Genomic DNA, 18,382 nt, shown 5'->3' with positions numbered 1-18,382 from the left:
GACGGGGAGGGGAAAAGGGTGGGAGGTGGGTGAGCGCGCGCGCGCGCCGCCCGGCCGTCGTGGTTTCCTGGCTGCGCGCGCGGCGCTGGCGGAGTAGCTGCAGCTGTAGCAGCAGCCGCGAAGATGGCGGAGGGGTTGGAGCGTGTCCGGATCTCCGCGTCGGAGCTGCGAGGGATACTGGCCACTCTGGCCCCACAGGCCGGGAGCAGAGGTGAGTCGCGCCGCCCAGCTGCTGGGCTGGGCCTGCCCGCCCCGCCTCCCTCTCCTCCTCTGCCTCCTCCCCGCTCGGTCCGCGGTGCTCCGGAGCCCCCGCCCCTTCCCCCATCGCTGGGGGCGGGGGCCGAGGGCTGGGCGGGCCCTCCCCTCCCTTACCAGCCTGAGAGCCGGTGTAGGGTCGGGCTCCGCCGCCTCCGGCCCCTCCCGGAGAGCCCAGACCGGGTTCCTGTTTCTGCCCCGTTTCTCACGGCGAAGGTGACTTGTTCCCCATTGCCCCGGCCCTCTCACACCAGCCCGTGGGTTCCCAGCTGTCGGGGGAAGCGACAAGGAGTTGGGCGCCGGAGTCTGGGGGAGGAGGGCCCCCGGAGTGTATGGTTCCCCGAGGAGTCAGCCGCAGGCCTGCCTCTTCTTATTTCCCCTTGGAGAGAAAGGGCTGGAGACTTGTAGAAGAAAAGGTTCAACAGCTTGGGATTTCCTTGCTGAACTTTTTCCCGCAAGGCAGGCTTCTGAAGGCTGCGCCACCGGAGGGATCCAGGACCTCAGAAAGCTGATTGTACTCTGGTTTGGCTTTGGCATGTGTGGGAGCATTTTTTTTTTAAAATCAGAGAGAATGTCCAGCTTGCAAGTTAAAGCCTCCAGCCACACTGGGAAAACATCGGGGAAGATTCTAGTGTCTCACCTCTCCTTGGTTAGTCAGGGGAGTTCGTTTAGGAATGGTAGTTCTGTTTCTGCAGGCTTACAGCCGAAGTTTGTGAAATTGATTTTCTTTGGCCATCTGAATTGGATTATTCGGGTTGTTTTCTCTCTCCTATCTGGAAAGTGGTAGTGGTTCTTCTCTGCCCCCCACCCCCTCCCCACAGCTTACAAAGGCTGCTGAGGGTGAGTTATTCTGGAGTTAAACAGCTTTACATTTATTCAAAATGAATGAAGCAGTCTTTTAAACTTTGGAAAATTCTGAAGTGGTATCTTAAACTTCAGGGTTTTGGATTTTTTCTTTTTCAATTTTGTTACACCCATGGGTGTAAATACTGGAGCATGTGACCCCTGTTACGAGCTTGTTTGCACTGGTGTTAACAGAACAATACTAGAATTTTCTATAGCTTTCCGTTTTGAATACTCTGTAATCTCACGAAGTCCTGTTTCTTTCCTCACTGAACAGTTTAGTGGCTATTTACAGTTGACTCTCCCCTTAACAGCTAAAGGTAACTGATCAGAAAATTGATACTTGCTTATCTGTCATTCTGCAAGTTCCTGGAGCCTGGAGAGTGGTTTCTGAAGTCCAGTTTTCTTCTTGAGTGCCCCGGTCCTTGGTGTTTTGAGAGCATGTCACAATACTTCCATCATCCTCCAGGGAAAGCTCCCTTATGGAACTTTTTCCTTCTCATATTCCATCATCATAGTAGCAGTTAGTCTCAGTATTCTAATGATGATAGTCTGAGTAGTGTTTCCTTGAAATGGCTCTACTGGCTGCTGTTAGAGAGTTAGTGAGCATGAGTGGAGATGAAGAGTGTGAAAGGAACTGCTTCCTGTTTGCTTCAACCAGAGGTATGCGATTGGGTAGTTGAAAGCCTCAAGAAGAGGATTGTCCTGGCCGAGTTCAGTGACTGGAGTTGCAAACTTTTTCTCCAGAGATATCCAGAACTGTGGATTGTTATATGCATACCCCTCATTTTCTCTCTCTTCCCCCATTAGTATTTTAAAAGGACTCAACCACCCCATTAAAAAATGTCAGAGGCAGAAGAGACCACGACGGAGCTGAGACCTCTATAGCAGAAAAAAAGTCCAATGCAGAACTGGTCAGAGATCTCTTATTCTGACAGTGATGAGGTAGTTTAGGGTCTTGTGGATCCGAGTATGATTTGGGTAAAAATCAAAAGAATATCATTTTTCCCCCTTGTTTCCCTAACTCAAGTGTAGGTAGCTCCAATATAGTTAAGTTTTTAGTTTTGCCAGATGCTGAACAAATATCTTAAACCTAGTAGAATTTCTATTTCTGCAGAAAGTTGCTTCCTTGTCCATCAGTATGAACACTTGGACGTGTAATTCTTGCTTTACTTTTAATGACAGTTTTTTTCTTCTTCTTCCCCTTTATTCTTCCACCTTTTCCTCCCCAACACTCTCTCCAACATGGCAGAAAACATGAAGGAGCCCAGGCAGCGAAAAGATAACAGGCGCCCAGATCTGGAAATCTATAAGCCTGGTCTTTCCCGGCTAAGAAACAGACCTAAAATCAAGGAACCCTCTGGGAGTGACGAATTGAAGAATGAAGTTGTTAATGACAGAGATTCTTCTGCTGTTGGAAATTGTACCCAGCTCATTAAAGATGTCTGCAAAGACAACCCACAGCAAAATGGTCCTGTAGACTCAGAAAATATTCGGGCACAGGAGTCCTTTCCTGGGACTGTTGGACAAGAGGATCGAAGCCTAAGAATTATTAAGAGGACAAAGAAACCAGACATGCAGATCTATCAGCCAGGAAGGCGTTTGCAGACTGTTAACAAGGAAGCCACCAGCCGGGTGGAAGAGGAAGAAATCCTCAACCAGGTAGAGCAACTGAGGGTAGAGGAAGATGAGTGTAGGGGAAATGTGAAAGAGGAGGTGGTGAGCAAGCCAGACAGAGAGGAGGCTGAAAAGAGCTTAAGTGGTGACAGAGTAAGGGCTGCAAAGGGAGAAAAAGGAAAGAGGGTAGAAAAGGGGGAGGGGGTGAAGAAGGCGATCGAAGACTCGGCTCCGGGGAAGCCGGGTTCTGCCAAGCGTTACTCCCGCTCAGACAAACGCAGGAACCGCTACCGCACTTGCAGCACCAGCTCGGCCGGGAGCAGCAACAGCGCCGAGGGGGCTGGCCTGACTGACAGTGGAAGTCGCCGCCGCCGCCAGGATCGGACCAAGGAGAGGCCTCGACTGAAGAAGCAGGTGTCTATGTCCTCAACCGACTCCTTGGATGAGGACAGAATTGATGAGCCCGATGGACCACGGAGGAACTCAGAGAGGAAGAAACATTCAGAAAGAAGCTGGTCTGGCCGAGGGGAGGGAGAGCAGAAAAGCAATGGTAAAGAAAATCGAGGTACTCTTCGAGTGACTTTCGATGCAGAAACCATGAACAAAGATTCCCCAGTGGTGAGGTCTGCCAGGGAAGAGGTGGATAGGTTAAAGCCAGACAAAGGCTCGAGCGGTGGGGGCAAAGGCTCTGAGAAGCAGGAGTCCAAAAACCTGAGACAGGAGCTTCGGGGTCGCGGCCGGGGCATTCTCATTCTCCCTGCCCACACCACTCTGTCGGTCAGTTCAGCTGGTTCTCCAGAGTCGACACCTTTGGGACCTCGGCCTTTATTTGGAACTGGTAGCAAGGGAACTCGGAGTTGGGGCCGGGGAGGCACCACTCGACGATTGTGGGACCCAAACAATCCTGAACAGAAACCCGCTCTAAAGAGCCAGACGCCGCAGCTACATTTCTTGGACACTGATGATGAAGTCAGCCCTACCTCTTGGGGTGACTCACGCCAGGCCCAAGCCTCTTACTATAAGTTCCAGAACTCCGACAACCCCTATTATTACCCCCGGGCACCAGGCCCTGCCTCCCAGTATCCTTACACAGGCTACAGCCCTCTGCAGTACCCGGTGGGCCCTACAAACGGTGTGTACCCAGCGCCTTACTACCCGGGCTTCCCAGCTCCATCAGGACAGTATGTGTGTAGCCCTCTCCCTGCCAGCACCATGAGTCCTGAGGAGGTGGAACAGCACGTGAGGAACATGCAGCAACAGGAACTGCACCGGCTCCTCCGGGTGGCTGACAACCAAGAACTGCAACTCAGCAACCTGCTCTCCAGGGACCGCATCAGTCCTGAGGGCCTGGAGAAGATGGCTCAGCTCAGGTATGGGGGGGAGGGTCCCATCCTGGCTGAAGGGGAGTAGGAATAAGCTGGAGGTGTATAGGGCCCCAAAGCTGAGGAAGGGAGAAGCCTTTCAGATAAACTCCCAGTTGTTACCTCCCTTTCACATTAATTTTTATAAGGGAAGGGAAGTTAGAAAAAGAACGGAGCAGAAAAAATTTGTTTCTAGTCCTAGAAATGATGGTGCTTCCCTGTTTTTAAGAAGAAAAAAATCTTTTAAGAGAGCATGGACTCTGGATATGGAAAAGGAAAGTGCCAAGAAATAAACAGCATGTACCCTGTTACTTTGGCTATTAAATTCAGGTAGAGTATATGGGGAAGAACTACTTTCCTAGACAACTTGTCTATAGAATGACATTCTGCTGTGCAGAATGGAAGCTAGAGCGAGAGCTATACCTGGTGGCATTTTGGATTTCCTGCCAAGGAAGGTGTGTGATTTGCAGGAACCTCAGGTCTTGGGTCTAGCCTTTCCTGTGGTATATTTGGAGCTAGAAGTTGCATGTATTTTATTCCAGAGCTGAACTGCTGCAGCTATATGAGCGCTGTATTCTATTAGATATTGAGTTCTCTGATAATCAGAATGTGGATCAGATCCTGTGGAAGAATGCTTTCTATCAGGTGATTGAGAAGTTCAGGCAGCTTCTCAAGGATCCGAATGTTGAGAACCCAGAACAGATTCGGAACAGACTTTTGGAGCTCTTGGATGAGGTAAACCATCATCTTTATGCCCTCAGGATAAAGGCTTCAGCATTGTTTAGTTGTGATGAGTTTTTACCACCCGAAATACTATGTTTTATAATAGAACTTTGACCACAAACTTTATGCTCTTTTCTTGAGTTTAGGCCTACCCTACCTCTGTTGCTTCCTTGACACTATAACTTAACTGACTGGTGGAGTTAGTTTTGAGCTTGGAAGCTTTCTGAATGTCTTACCTGGAGTGTATGTTCGTGTGTGTGTGTTTTTGACTGCACCTTGCAGCGTGTGGGATCTTAGTTTCCTGACCAGGGATCAAACCCATGCCCCCTGCATTGGAAGCTCAGTCTTAACCACTGGACTGCCAGGCAAATCCTGTGTGTGTTTTCATGTCTTTAAAACCACGGAAAGGCTTATGCTATTAATTTGTCTTGGGTTTAGTTGGTGGCCACTAAATACTGCACATACCTCCCTTAACATCTGCTGGCTGAACAATAGCAGAACTGTGAAAGGGTTACTTGCCTCAGTTTCTGGGTAGAATGAATCAGAACAGGCTGATTTGGCTGATTTTTACTTTTTCTCTTTATAGGGTAGTGACTTCTTTGATAGTTTGCTTCAGAAGCTGCAGGTCACTTACAAGTTCAAACTGGAGGACTACATGGATGGTCTTGCCATTCGCAGCAAGCCATTACGAAAGACAGTAAGCCAGCTTCTTTATCTTAAATTTATTCATTCATTTAGCATTTATTTAGTGTTAGTTCATTGGAGGGAATGATGCTGAGGCTGAAACTCCAATACTTAGGCCACCTCATGCGAAGAGTTGACTTATTGGAAAAGACTGATGCTGGGAGGGATTGGGGGCAGGAGGAGAAGGGGATGACAGAGGATGAGATGGCTGGATGGCATCACCAACTCAATGTGTGTGAGTTTGGGTGAGCTCCAGGAGTGGTGATGGACAGGGAGGCTTGGCGTGCTGCGATTCATGGGGTCGCAAAGAGTCGGACATGACTGAGCGACTGAACTGGACTGAACTGAACTGAACTGAATGTGCTGGGTGTTGAGGATACAAGAATGAAAGATATAGCCCTGTGGGGGAACAGATGAGTTAAAGCAACAGTTATAATGTAACGTCATAAATACTGTAGTAGTGGTATGTATAGAGTGTAGAGGGCATTGGGTCTGCTGTAGACTGATGGGGCGTCAAAGAAGGTTTCTTAGCGACTGTCAGGTTGAGTTTTGAAACATGACTAGGAGTGGAAGGGGCAGTTTAGAAACAGGGCATAGTGAGAGGACCACACCTTGGGAAAGTAGAAGAAGTCAGCATGCTGATGTCTGTAATGTGGATTGGGCTGTTGGAGGAGGTAAAGTTAATGAAGTAGGAAGGGATGGATCATAAACTCTAATGGGTCATGCTGAAGATTTTGGATTTTTTTTCCTGAAAGGAGTGAGGAGCTATTGATTGATTTTCAGCAAATGGATGGCATAGATATGTTCTTGGGGATCACTCAGCCATTAGATGAGTTTGGGCAAGAGTAGAGGTAGGAGAGTTGGGTGTGGGCGTGAACTGAGGTAGAGGAAGTGGAGGTGAAGAGGAGACAGATTGGAAGACTGTAGGGAGCAGCATTGAATTGCCGGCTGGTTCAGTGTGAATGTCGAGACTGGAGGCGTGAGGAGGAGTCCAGATCCTCCCCACATTTTGTGCCCTAGAAGAGAGGCTGGGAAGGAGGAGGTTAGTTCTGATTTGAATCAGCTTGAGTAGAGGAGCTGGAAATGAACAAATGAATGTTTTAGTCTGTCTGGAGCCCTGAAAGAGCTGGAGTGGTGATAGAGATTCAGAAGTTGTCAATGACTTCCCTCGTGGCTTAGATGGTAAAGCGTCTGTCTACAATGTGGGAGACCTGGGTTCGATCCCTGGGTCGGGAAGATCCCCTGGAGAAGGAAATGGCAGTCCACTCCAGTACTATTGCTTGGAAAGTCCCATGGACAGAGGAGCGTGGTGGGCTATAGTCCATGGGGTCGCAAAGAGTCAGACACGACTGAGCAACTTCACGCACACACCACCTATAAAGTTGGGAAACTAGGAGAGCCAGCCTGAGAGCAGGGAGTCAGATTTTAGGGTGGTGGTGGGTAAAATGGTCAAGTGCTATAAAAACCCTCACATGTTACAATTGCTGAAAAGTATCGGTTGGGTTGGATCACCTTATCAGGAGTTACGTTACCTGGGGAGGATGGAAACCAGATGGAAGTGAATGAGAAGTAGGGTAGCAGATATAATGAGAGGGTACCCTAGGCTGTTCTTGTAAGAAGGCTGTGAAGGCAAGGAGGGAAGGGAAGTTAGTAGTTAAAAGACATAGTGCCAAGAGAAGTTTGCTTTTAAGCTTGGAGAAACTTTACGTAATTATATGTTGAGAGGAAAGGGCCAAGGAAGAGTAAGAGGTCAATTCATTAGAGAAACGAGTGTGATTTATGGAGCAGAGGCTTCCTTTTGCCTTTCTGCTCTTTCTGATCAGTTGCCATGCAGAAGCTGTATTGCTAATCAACAAGTACTTGTTGAGTCTCTCCTCCACACCAGGTGCCATTCTAGGCACACATAGTTCAGCCTGGAACAGGAACGCTGTGGTCCCAGCTCTCAGAGTTTACTTTGATTAGGGAAGAGTACAGGTGTTGGATTAGTAACTGCAGGTGTAGCGACTTCTGCAAAGGGTGTTGTGGGGGTGCGGTATAGGTGTAAAGGGGCCTAGCAGATCATAGAAGCCTGAGGAAGTCATGGTTAAGCTAAGGCTGAAGACCCAAGATGTTAGCCAGGTGAAGTGTTAGTTGCTTAGTCTTGTCCGATTCTTTGCAACCCCATGGACTATAGCCCACCAGGCTCCTCTGCCCATGGAATTCTCCAGGCAAGAATGCTCAAGTGGGTAGCCATTCCCTTCTCCAAGGGATCTTCCCAACCCAGGGATCGAACCCCACGTCTCCTGCATTGGCAGGCTGATTCTTTACTGCTGAGCCACCAGTGAAGCTCCTAACCGTATGTAGTAACAGCATATATGTGTTATGAAGTGATGTTCCTTAAGAAGGTTTTTTGGTTGAGCTCATGTCTTAGGGTAGTTAAAGTTTTACTCTTGTCTTGTCTTTGAGGGACAGATGCCAAGCCCATCAGTGAGAAAACATACATGTAGTATTCCCAGTCCCGGATGTTATGGGTGTTTGGAAAAGGGTAACTTACTGTTTTAGGGAATTATTATTGTCCTGCAAAGGAGGTGGAGTGCAGTAACACAATACAGTTGTTTTAATAGTTTGAGGAGAGAAAGATGATGGAAAGATGCAAAGGAAAGAACAAACAACAGTTTTAGTACTCTACTTGTATATCAGTGTGCCTGGCTTGGGGAATCATAGTTCCCCAACCAGGGATCATACCCAGGCCCGTAGCAGTGAATGTGCTAAGTCTTAATCACTGGACTGCCAGGGAAATCCCTGTATATCACTTTATAATTCATAAAGGATTCTTACACATTTTCCCTCCAGTTTCCCTGTGAGATAGGTATTTTTATATTCCGATGGAGAAGCTGAGTCCCAGAGACTTAGTTGAGGTTACTCAGCTACTACGAAGACAGGCAGAATATTTTTTCCATTTGACTGGACTTTGTTGAGGATTGCTGGTCCCTTATTAATGTTGCTCTGTGATTTTGACCCTCTCCCTGTCCTTTGGGGTTGACGTTAGAGTTTCTTGGGTAGATGCTGCTAACTGGTCGTTTCTCCTGAAGGTAAAATATGCCTTGATCAGTGCCCAGCGATGTATGATTTGCCAAGGAGATATTGCCAGGTATCGGGAGCAAGCCAACGACACGGCAAATTATGGGAAAGCACGCAGGTACTGTTGCCTCTTCATTACTCCTCTTCCCTGTGTGGCTTTAACCTAGGCCCTGTTAAGCGCAGTGGCCCACCTGAGCTGCGTCCTGTATATACGTCCTGCAGGTGCTCCCGTAGGCCTCATGCTCTACCACTCGATGGTTACAGCTTAAGTAGTAAGAGCTATCAGGTGATAAATTGGGAAGGTGTTAATACAGAAACATTTTTTAAAAATTGTTTTTCTGTTCTAGTTGGTACCTGAAGGCCCAGCATATTGCTCCGAAGAATGGGCGCCCTTATAACCAGTTGGCTCTGCTGGCTGTGTATACGGTAAGAAATTTTGGATGGGGAAGTATTTTGCAGGCAATATGTAAGATATATGGATTTTGATAGCATCAGCTCCTGAAACTAGAACTCATCTGAACACCCAACCCAAAGTGTACCCCGTTCTATCTTCCATCCTCCAACTCCTTTTGTTAACTGTTGCTTTCAGAGGTAAGTTGTGAGGGACTTTTCACTTCAGCTGAATCCACTTTCACTACACTAAAGTTCCCAGGGGAATGCTTATGCGGCAGTCAGACATTACTCTTTTGTTTTTGACCAAGGTTTCTGCTCTGAATCTAGTCTTGTTTCCCTTCCCTGGGTTGAACTAGGTTACTCATCTCTAGAAGGAAAGGAAGGCTCCCTATATTTCTCCCCTTTAAAGTCCTCAACTAGCCCTAAGTACATCCTTCCTTCCTTTCCCCAGATCATCCCCTTATTCATCTGAGCTTTTCACCTTAGGAGTCTTTTTAGCAGAAACACAGTAAATGCCAAGCCGTACCTCTCTGATCTTGCTGAACTCCTCTAAATGTGGCTCTCACAGTGAGCCTTGGGATCTGACGGAGCCCCTAGTAAGGAAACTGACTTCAAGGGGGAGGGGCCAGTTGTAGGTACCGAAGGTTTAAATATAAGAAGCAGTTAATGTGTTCATTGGCAGGGAGAGTTTTCTTAATGCTGTAAAATTCATTGCCCACATAAACAGTGTTTGAATTGATATTTTTATCCTTTATTCCACAAAAATAAAAAATTCCTAACACTTTAATTATGGATTGACATTGTTAATAAAGAATGTGGTTTAAGGAAACACTTCTTGCGGAATCTATGAATTTCTCTCTCTACTTTCTACCTCTGTCCTATTCTCTTTTTGATATGTGTTGAGATTTTTTTTGCCCCTCTTTGTGGCTTTTTCTCTCCCCTTTAGTCTTATTTGTTAACTAGAAAATATATTTTAAAAATTTCCCCTCAATGGCTTTTAAAAAAATTGTGATAAAATTCATGTAAGAAAATTAACCATTAATTATGGTCTGTACCTAGGAGTGAGATTGCTGGTCAGATGGTAATTCTATGTTTCACTTTTTGAGAATCTGCCAAGCTATTTTTTATAGTGATTGCAGCATTTTACATTTCTACCAGCAGTGTAGGAGAGTTCCAGTTTCTTCATGTTCTTGCTGACATTTATTACTTTCCATTGCTTTGAATATGACCAGCCTAGTGGGTATGAAGTGATATCTCATTGTGGTTCCCTCCTCCCTACCTGGGGACTTTTTTTTTCTTCTTCTTTACTATATTTTTAAAATTTTTTGGTCAGTTTTAGGCTTACAGAAAAATTGAACAGAAAGTACAGAGAGTTCCCGTCTACTTCTTCAACTCTCAGTTTTCCCTATTAATAACATCTTTCATTAGTATAGTACATTAGTTATAGTTAATGAGCCAGTACAGGTACATTTATTAATACTAAAGTCTGCAGCTTACACTTGGGTTCACTTTTATTATTGTACACTCTGAGTTTGAACAAATGTATAGTGACATGTGTCCACCATTACAGGATCACAGAATGTTTTCACTGCCCTAAAAATAATACCCTGTGCTTTGCGGTTCACCTCTTTATCCCTCTGCCCTCCCCCAAGCCTCTGTCAGTCACTGATATTTTTAACTGTCTCTCTAGTTTTGACTTTTCCAGAATGTCATATAGTTGGAACCCTACTGCGTGTAGCCTTTTCATGTTGCCTTCTTTCATTTAGCACTTAGAGGGATTTTTGTGACTTGATAGCTCTTTTTGTTTATTGATGAATAGTATTCCAGTGTATCGATGTACCAGTTTATCCATTCCCCTGTTGAAGGACATCTTGGTTATGTCCAGGTTGTGACTGTCAAATTCTGGAAGCATTTGTGTGTACGTATTTTTGTGGACATAAGTTCTCAACTCATTTGGATAGCTACTTAGGAGTGTGATTGCTGGGTTGTGTGGTTAGGGTATATATAGTTTTGGAAGAACCTGTCAAACTGTCTTCCAAAGTGGCTGTACCATTTGGCATTCCCATCTATTGCTGTGGATCCTTTTAAGCATTTGGTCTTGTCAGTGTTCTGGATTTTGCTCTTTCTAATAGTTCTGCAGAATCCTATTTGCGTTAGGCTTTGTTTTAACTTGCAGTTCCCTAATGACAGATGATGTACAGGATCTTTTCATATGCTTATTTGCTTTCTGTGTATTTTTGGTGAGATGTCTGTTCAGATCTTTTGCCCATTCTTAAATTGGATTGTTTTCTTGTTGTTGTTGTTTTGACTGTGCTGAGTCTTAGTTGTGGCATGCAGAGTCTTCAGTCTTCCTTGTGGCATTCAGAATATTTTAGTTGTGGCCTGTGGGATCTAATTCCCTGGCCAGGAATCGAACCTAAGCTTCCCTGCATTGGAAGCTTGCCATCTTAGCCACTGGACCGCCAGGGAAGTCCCTATTGTTGAATTTTTAGAGCTCACATATTTTGGATACCAGTCCTTTATCAGATACGTGTTTTACAAATATTTTCTCTCAATCTGTAGTTTTTATTTTCTTAGTGTCTTTCACAGAGCAGAAGTTTTTAAAAATCAATGAAATCTAAGAACTTCATCAGCTTTTTTTTATGGATTGTGCTTTCTATGTTGTACCTGAGAAGGCATGGCTAAACACGTTACCTAGATTTTCTTCTCTGTCGTCTCCTAGGAGTTGTAGAGTTTTACATTTTGCATGTAAGTCTGTAGTCCATTTAGAGTTAATTTCTGTGAAAGGTGTAATGTCTGTGTATAGATTCATTGTTTTGCATGTGGGTATCCAGTTTTCGACACCATTTGCTGAAAAGACTCTGCTTTCTCCTTTAAACTGCCTTTGCTCCTTTGTCAGAAATCAACTGACTGTATTTGTGAAGGTGTGTTTCTGGGTTCTCTGTTCCGTTTCATTGATCTACTTGTTTATTCTCTGGCCAGTACCACACTATCTTGATTACTCTGTGTGTGTGTGTGTTAGTTGCTTAGTCGTGTCCGACTCTTTGCAACCCCACAGACTGTGTAGCCCACCAGGCCCCTCTGTTCATGGGATTCTCCAGGCAAGAACACTGGAGTGAGTTGCCATTTCCTTCTCCAAAAGGAACCACAGAAAGAAAGTGAAGTCACCCAGTCGTGTCTGACTCTTTGAGACCCCATGGACTGTAGCCTACCAGGCTCCTCCATCCCTGGAATTTTCCAGGCAAGAATATTGGAGTAGGTTGCCATTGCTAACTTTATAGCAAATCTGGAAGTCGGGTAGTGTCAGTATTGTGTAGGCTATCTTGGATGTTTCTGGTTTTTTTTTGCCTTTTCACGTAAACTTTACAATCAGTTTGTGTGAAGTGGTAGCTCACTTTTGATTTGCACTTCCCTAATGCTTAATGATATTTAATATCTTTTCGTATGCTTATTAGTCTGTTCAAGTCCTTTACCCATTTTTTTAAAACCAAGAAAATAAAAAAAAATTCTTTTAACTTATTTAGTTTTTAATTGAAGGATAGTTGCTTTACAGAGTTTTGTTTACTGTCAAACCTCAGCAAAAAATTTTTTCAACTGTAATCACACAGAAAGCAAAATTTGCCATCTTTAAAAGTGTGATGTTTCAGTAGTGTTGAGTACATTCACGTTGTTGTGCAGTTAATCTCCAGAACTCTTTTCATCTTACAGAACTGAAACTCTCTACCCATTAAACAGCAACTCTCTGTTCTCCCCTCCCTCTGGCCATTGGTAACCACCTTTCTTCTTTCTGTCTCTGTGAATTTGTGTACTCTCAGTTCAGTTCAGTCGCTCAGTCGTCTCCGACTCTTTGCGGCTCCATGAATCGCAGCATGCCAGGCCTCCCTGTCCATCACCATCTCCTGGAGTTCACTCAGACTCACGTCCATCGAGTCCATGATGCCATCCAGCCATCTCATCCTTGTGTACTCTAGTTACCGAATATACATGGAATCAAGAAGTATCTGTCTTTTTGTGACCTGCTTATTTCACTTAGCATTAAATCCTCAAGGTTCATCCATGTTACAGCTCATGTCAGTTTTCTCCTTAAGGCTGAGTAATATTCAGTTGTGTATATACCGTATTTTGTTTTTCATTTCATTCTTCAGTGGACATGTCTACCTTTGACCATTGTGAATATACCACTATGAATATGAGTGTACAAATACCTCTTCAAGACCCTGCTTTCGATTCTTTTGGGCATATACTCAGAAGTGGAGATGTTGGATCATGTGGTAACCTGGCAATAGCATTTTCGGTTTTCTGACGAATCACCGTACCAACAGCTGTACCATTTTACAGTCCCACAAGGATTCCAGTTGATCTCCGTCCGTGCTAAAGCACACTACTTTTTGGTGTGTGTGTGTGTGTTTGAATAGTAGCCAACCTAATTGCCTTCAAGGCTGTATGGCATTGTGGTTTTACTTGCATTTCCCTAATGAGTACTGGTTTTTTTATGTTCTTGTTGGCCATCTGTGTATCTTCTTTGGAGAAAAGTGTATTCAAATCCTTTGCATATTTTTAAACTGAGTTGTCTTTTATTGTTGAGATGTAGCAGTTCTTTATATAGTCTGACCTTAATCAGATAGGTGATTTATAAATATTTTCTCCCATTTTATGGGTTGTCTTCTCACTCTCTTGATAGTGGCCTTTCAACAAAGTTTTTAATTTTGATAAAGTGTGGTTTATCTATTTTTACTTTTGTTGCTTGTTTTTTGATGTCGTAGCTAAGAAATGCTTAACCAAATTAAAAGTTAAGGTTTCTTATTTATTTAGACGAAAATACAGAAATCTTTTTTTTTTTTAATAGTTTTAATTGCTCTGTTTAGGTCACTGATCCATTTTTGGTTAATTTATGGTGTGAAGTAAGGGTCTAATTTATTCTTTTGCATGGCTGTCTTTTCCTGGCTGTCTAATTCCCCTAACATCATTTGTTGAGATTATTCTTTCCCCATTAAATAGTCTTAATATTTTAAAAAGTCAGTTGATATATGATAAATTTACTTCTGGACTCTCAATTCTCTCTCCTGTGCGAGTACTATGTTGTTTTAATTACTGCAGCTTTGTGGTAAGTTTTTAGGTTGGGGTATGTGAGTCTTCTAACTTTGTTCTTTTTCAACATTGGTTGGTTGTCTGGGATTTTTTGGAATGCCGTATAGATTTTAGGATCGACTTTTTCTTTTCTGCCAAAAGAGTCAACTGTGATTTTGATAAGGATTGTGTTGACTCTTTAGAGGGCTTTGAGATCTGTTTATATCCTAACAGTACTAAGTCTTTTGTTGCGAAAACACAGGATATTTTCCGTTTATTTAGGTCTTCTTTGATTTCTTTCAGAAATGTTTGTCATTTTCAGTTTGAAAGTTTTTCATTTCCTTGGTTAAATTTATTCCTAAGCTATAAATAAGGTATGTTGTTCTTTTTGATGCTATTATGAATTATTTCCTAATTTCTTTTCCAGATTGTTCATTACTAATATATATAAATACAACTGATTTTTGAGTATAAATCTTGTGTCTTCCCTCAGTGGTTTGTTGCCACACAAACTAAATTGCTATGTGTTTTTTCATGGACCTCTGACCTAAGTTAGTACTCTTTGCAAGTTCTTTTCTTCTGTCCCTCTTTTTCTTTCTCTGTCTTAACCCAATTAATTGTCTTTTAATATCACTTTCTCAACTTTTCTATAACTTTTCCTTCAGTGGATCCCAAGTATTTGCTGAGAACATGTTGTGCAGTGTTTTGCTAGGTAATTTGATATGGTTTCTGTCCTGAAAAAAAAAACATTGAGACAAGTGTGTACAGACAACAATACAAATTGCACTTGATAGGATATGATGCAACTGATTGTTGGAGACATAATTTTCTATGCCGCTAAGAAAGAAAAATGTGAGCTAAAGTAAGATGATGGTAGATATTGATTGTGAGTTGTATCTTGACTTCAGAGATGTTAAAATATGAAAAAAATCATTGTCGGACTGATCAATTACTGTAAAATCAAGGGAGTGGCATAATTAGAATAACATACAAGATAGCTTCCACTTAACTGACTGAAACCATGTACCATATATTCCTTTAAATGTATAATTATGTGAATTTTATTCTTTTCAGGAGCTATATATGTTGGTGAATATCTTCATTTTACAGATAAGGAAATTTTTCTTGGTTGACTTTCTTAGGCTTATACATAATAGGTGGCAGGACCAAATTCACGCTCAGGCAGTTGAGCTTAGAATAAGGTGGGACTTTTTAGAGTACGTAGGTGCTGGGGAGAGAAGGAAGTAGTAGTTTAGGTACATTTTGAGACAGGGAAAGGGTAAAGACGTATATGATGGAAAGATAGAAAGGCTTTTGATTTTCTTTCCTTCTAACGCTCTCCCTTTGATTTCCTTATTAATGGGTTGTACAGTTGGACTTGAAGTGTTTATTTGCTGAATGCATTGAGTAATAGTTTCCTTTTCTCAGTAGAGTCAGTAGTGCAAACATGAACTTAGGAGCCAGGGAGGCCTTGGTTCAAATACTAGCGTATCAGAGATTTGGCTTTGAGACCTTATTGACCAAGTTACATAATAATCTTCCGGAGCTCCTGTCTCTCATCATTTAAATGGGAATAATAATGTCTACGGGGCAGTTTCCTTGGGTTTCCTTGGGCAGTTTTTCTTATTTCCTTCAGAAACAGAAATACTGTTTCTGAAGTGCTCATCATTTGCCTCACAGTTACGCTTTATCAGTGATATTGCCATTGTTATTTATAATTTAAATATAATAATGACTAGTACAGGCTGACCGTTTTCTTTCTCTAAAGAGAAAATGTAATTGCTTCCCTATTTTGTGAGGCTTTTTACTCTTCTCCCCCGCTTCTGAGTGTGTGGCTTTGAGAGTAGCTCTGCATGTTAGACATGGTCCTGGGTGAGAGGAGAGCTCTGCTGTTAGCACCGTGGCTTCTCCTATGGGTAGCCTTCTCATTTTCTTGTTGGAATTCCTTACAGCTTAGGAGGGATGGTAGGGTTTCCTGGGTTGGCTGACTCAGGCTGGAGTCTGTCAGAGAACTGGTTGACTCAGTGTCTCTGACCTCTTTCTGCAGAGGAGGAAGCTGGATGCTGTCTATTATTATATGCGCAGTTTAGCTGCCAGCAACCCTATCCTGACTGCCAAGGAGAGTCTCATGAGCTTGTTTGAGGAGACCAAACGGAAGGTGAGTAGGGATGCAGGCAAAATCATTTCTTCCTAGAAGAATGCATTTCTGTTACTATCTCTGTGTCCTTTAGGAAATGACTAATACTGTCCTCAAGGGGTGCCATTGGTCTGTGCTATAGAGTCAGTCTCTGTGCAGAACCAAACTCATTTTTAGGAGAGCACTCCAGGGCCCTTGGGTGTACGTGTTCCACAGCATCTGGTTTACAAAATAAGTAACTTTTATGAGACAAAACAGATGATACTTTGTACTTTGGAACTATGGCTAAGTCTTTACTTTTTACAGTTCTTAGCAAACAAGCTCAGGTGAGATGAGCACTTCTCTTTATTGGCTGAATACCAGGAGAGTCTGAGCTTACATGTTTGTATGTCTTACAGGCGGAACAGATGGAAAAGAAGCAACATGAAGAATTGGAGCTGAGCCCTGACCAGTGGCGGAAAGGGAAGAAATCCACTTTCCGGCATGTAGGAGACGACACCACTCGCCTGGAGATCTGGATTCATCCATCCCATCCCCGGTCCTCCCAGGGCACCGAGTCTGGGAAGGATTCTGAGCAGGAGAATGGGCTGGGCAGCCTGAGCCCCAGCGATGTAAGTTCCTGGAAGCGATGTCATGAGCACGACTAGCTGAGTAGGCGTGAGAGTCTGGTGCATGCCGCCACGGAGCACTGCGCAGACGTTTCCCACTCATCTCAGGGAATCAGACCACTTCAGGCTCCCTGATGTTCTATACACGTCCTCCACCTACATTTCCTTTATCTTTACTATGCGCTTCCCTCTTTCACCACTGTGTGGCACCATAGAATTTAGTAAAAGTTTTTCTAGATGAATTTAGGATTAAAAGTTTTTTGCTGCCCTGGGTTCATAGTCATCAATATGATGCTTTAGGATTCTGGGTGGGATTTTTGAAACTAGGGAGAAGGCACAGTAGTTGGTAAATTGAGAATGGCGGGTTTATCGTGCCCTGAGAGCAAAATTTGTACAGTGGATGGTGAGATGAGCTGGGACCAGGTGTTGAAAGGTCATACAATAAGTAGACTTTGGCCTTTTACCCAGAAAGTCATAGGGAGCCATTGAGTGCTTTAAATAGGGAAATGTCAGGTGTGCATTTTAGAAATAGAACTCTGGATGTTTTGTGGAAAGTTTGGAGAAGAGTAAAACTAGAAATAAGGAGAGCAGGAGGGTGCAATAGTAATCCAAATGAGATGTGAGAAGGAACTGAACCAGGAAATGGCTTTGTAGATGGGGAAAAGTGAACAGAGTATATTAATGAGGTTGAATCCAAAGGGCTTAATTGGGCATGGGAGCTGAGGGAAGTAGCACTTAGGTTTCTGACTTGAGAACTGGGTGAACTGGTCCAGTCCCTGAGATGGAGGATAAAGGTGGAATTGGTTTTAGGAAGAATATGAAGAGTTTAGTTTTGGACATGTTGGAATTTCTGTAGGACACTGACGTGCAGATACTTAGAGACTAGCAAATATTTGAAACTCGAGAGTGATGTGGGCCAGAGGTGAAGATACTTGAAGGCATCCTCTTATAGATGATACTGAAGTCATGAGAGAGAGTTGATTCAGCTACTCGAGGAAGGGACATAATGATAAATAGGTTGAAGACCTATGAAAGAAAGGAGGTAGTCGGCAGGGAAATGTCCTTGCAAATGATGAGAAGGGAGTAGGATCCAGAGCACAGGTGAAGTGGATAGCGGAAAAAAGAGATGAGAGCTCCCTCTTGTGCTTGAGGGAAAAGAGGAATGAATAATTGGGGGTGCAGGTAAGATCGTGAGTATCGTCGGAGGAAGGTGAAGGAGGGCCTTTTCATGTTGTCTGTTTCCTCTTTGAAGTTGGAGGCTTGGTTGTCTGCTAAGAATGAGTCAAAGGTGGCGGGATGGGAGGACTCATCCTTCAGGGTTTAATTTAAAATTCCCGTTTATCCTCCTCTGTCTTTAGCCTTCAGCTCTTTTCTGAATGACTTGGGAAGAAGTCATTGCTTATAAATGAAACTACCAGCTTCCTGTGTGCTATGGTGTGCACGGGGCCCCAGGACGTGAGGGTGCTTCAGAGGGGTTGCCACTGTGGCAGAATCCTCACTGCTACCACTTCTAGTTTGGATGTTACCACCTCAGACCGGAAGTCTACTTGAACGGGAGACAAATTGTTCTATGGGATTAGCTCCACTGTGTGTCTTTAAAATGAAAGCAACAATGACAATTTGATAAAGTAATT

At 43.7% G+C, this 18,382-nt stretch overlaps 1 protein-coding gene across 2 annotated transcripts in view; it reads left to right on the top strand.

Moving 5' to 3' along the window:
- SMG6 (SMG6, nonsense mediated mRNA decay factor) overlaps window positions 1–18,382 on the top strand; it is a 200,781-nt gene continuing 182,399 nt past the window's right edge. The window contains exons 1-8 of one of the 2 annotated variants that reach the window (XM_018064405.1): window positions 1–211; window positions 2,351–4,085; window positions 4,619–4,811; window positions 5,386–5,496; window positions 8,555–8,661; window positions 8,891–8,969; window positions 16,051–16,161; window positions 16,539–16,751. In XM_018064405.1, coding sequence (XP_017919894.1) covers window positions 124–211; window positions 2,351–4,085; window positions 4,619–4,811; window positions 5,386–5,496; window positions 8,555–8,661; window positions 8,891–8,969; window positions 16,051–16,161; window positions 16,539–16,751 — 2,637 coding nt within the window. In that variant the 5' untranslated portion in view covers window positions 1–123. Of the gene's footprint in view, window positions 212–238; window positions 472–2,350; window positions 4,086–4,618; window positions 4,812–5,385; window positions 5,497–8,554; window positions 8,662–8,890; window positions 8,970–16,050; window positions 16,162–16,538; window positions 16,752–18,382 lie in introns of those variants that run through there. The other variant, XM_018064406.1, reaches the window with a different exon arrangement.

Source organism: Capra hircus, chromosome 19, assembly GCF_001704415.2.
Source record: "Capra hircus breed San Clemente chromosome 19, ASM170441v1, whole genome shotgun sequence".
NCBI lineage: Eukaryota > Metazoa > Chordata > Mammalia > Artiodactyla > Bovidae > Capra > Capra hircus.
Note: the sequence above shows the minus strand (reverse complement) of the source record. Positions and strands in the feature narration are given on the sequence as shown.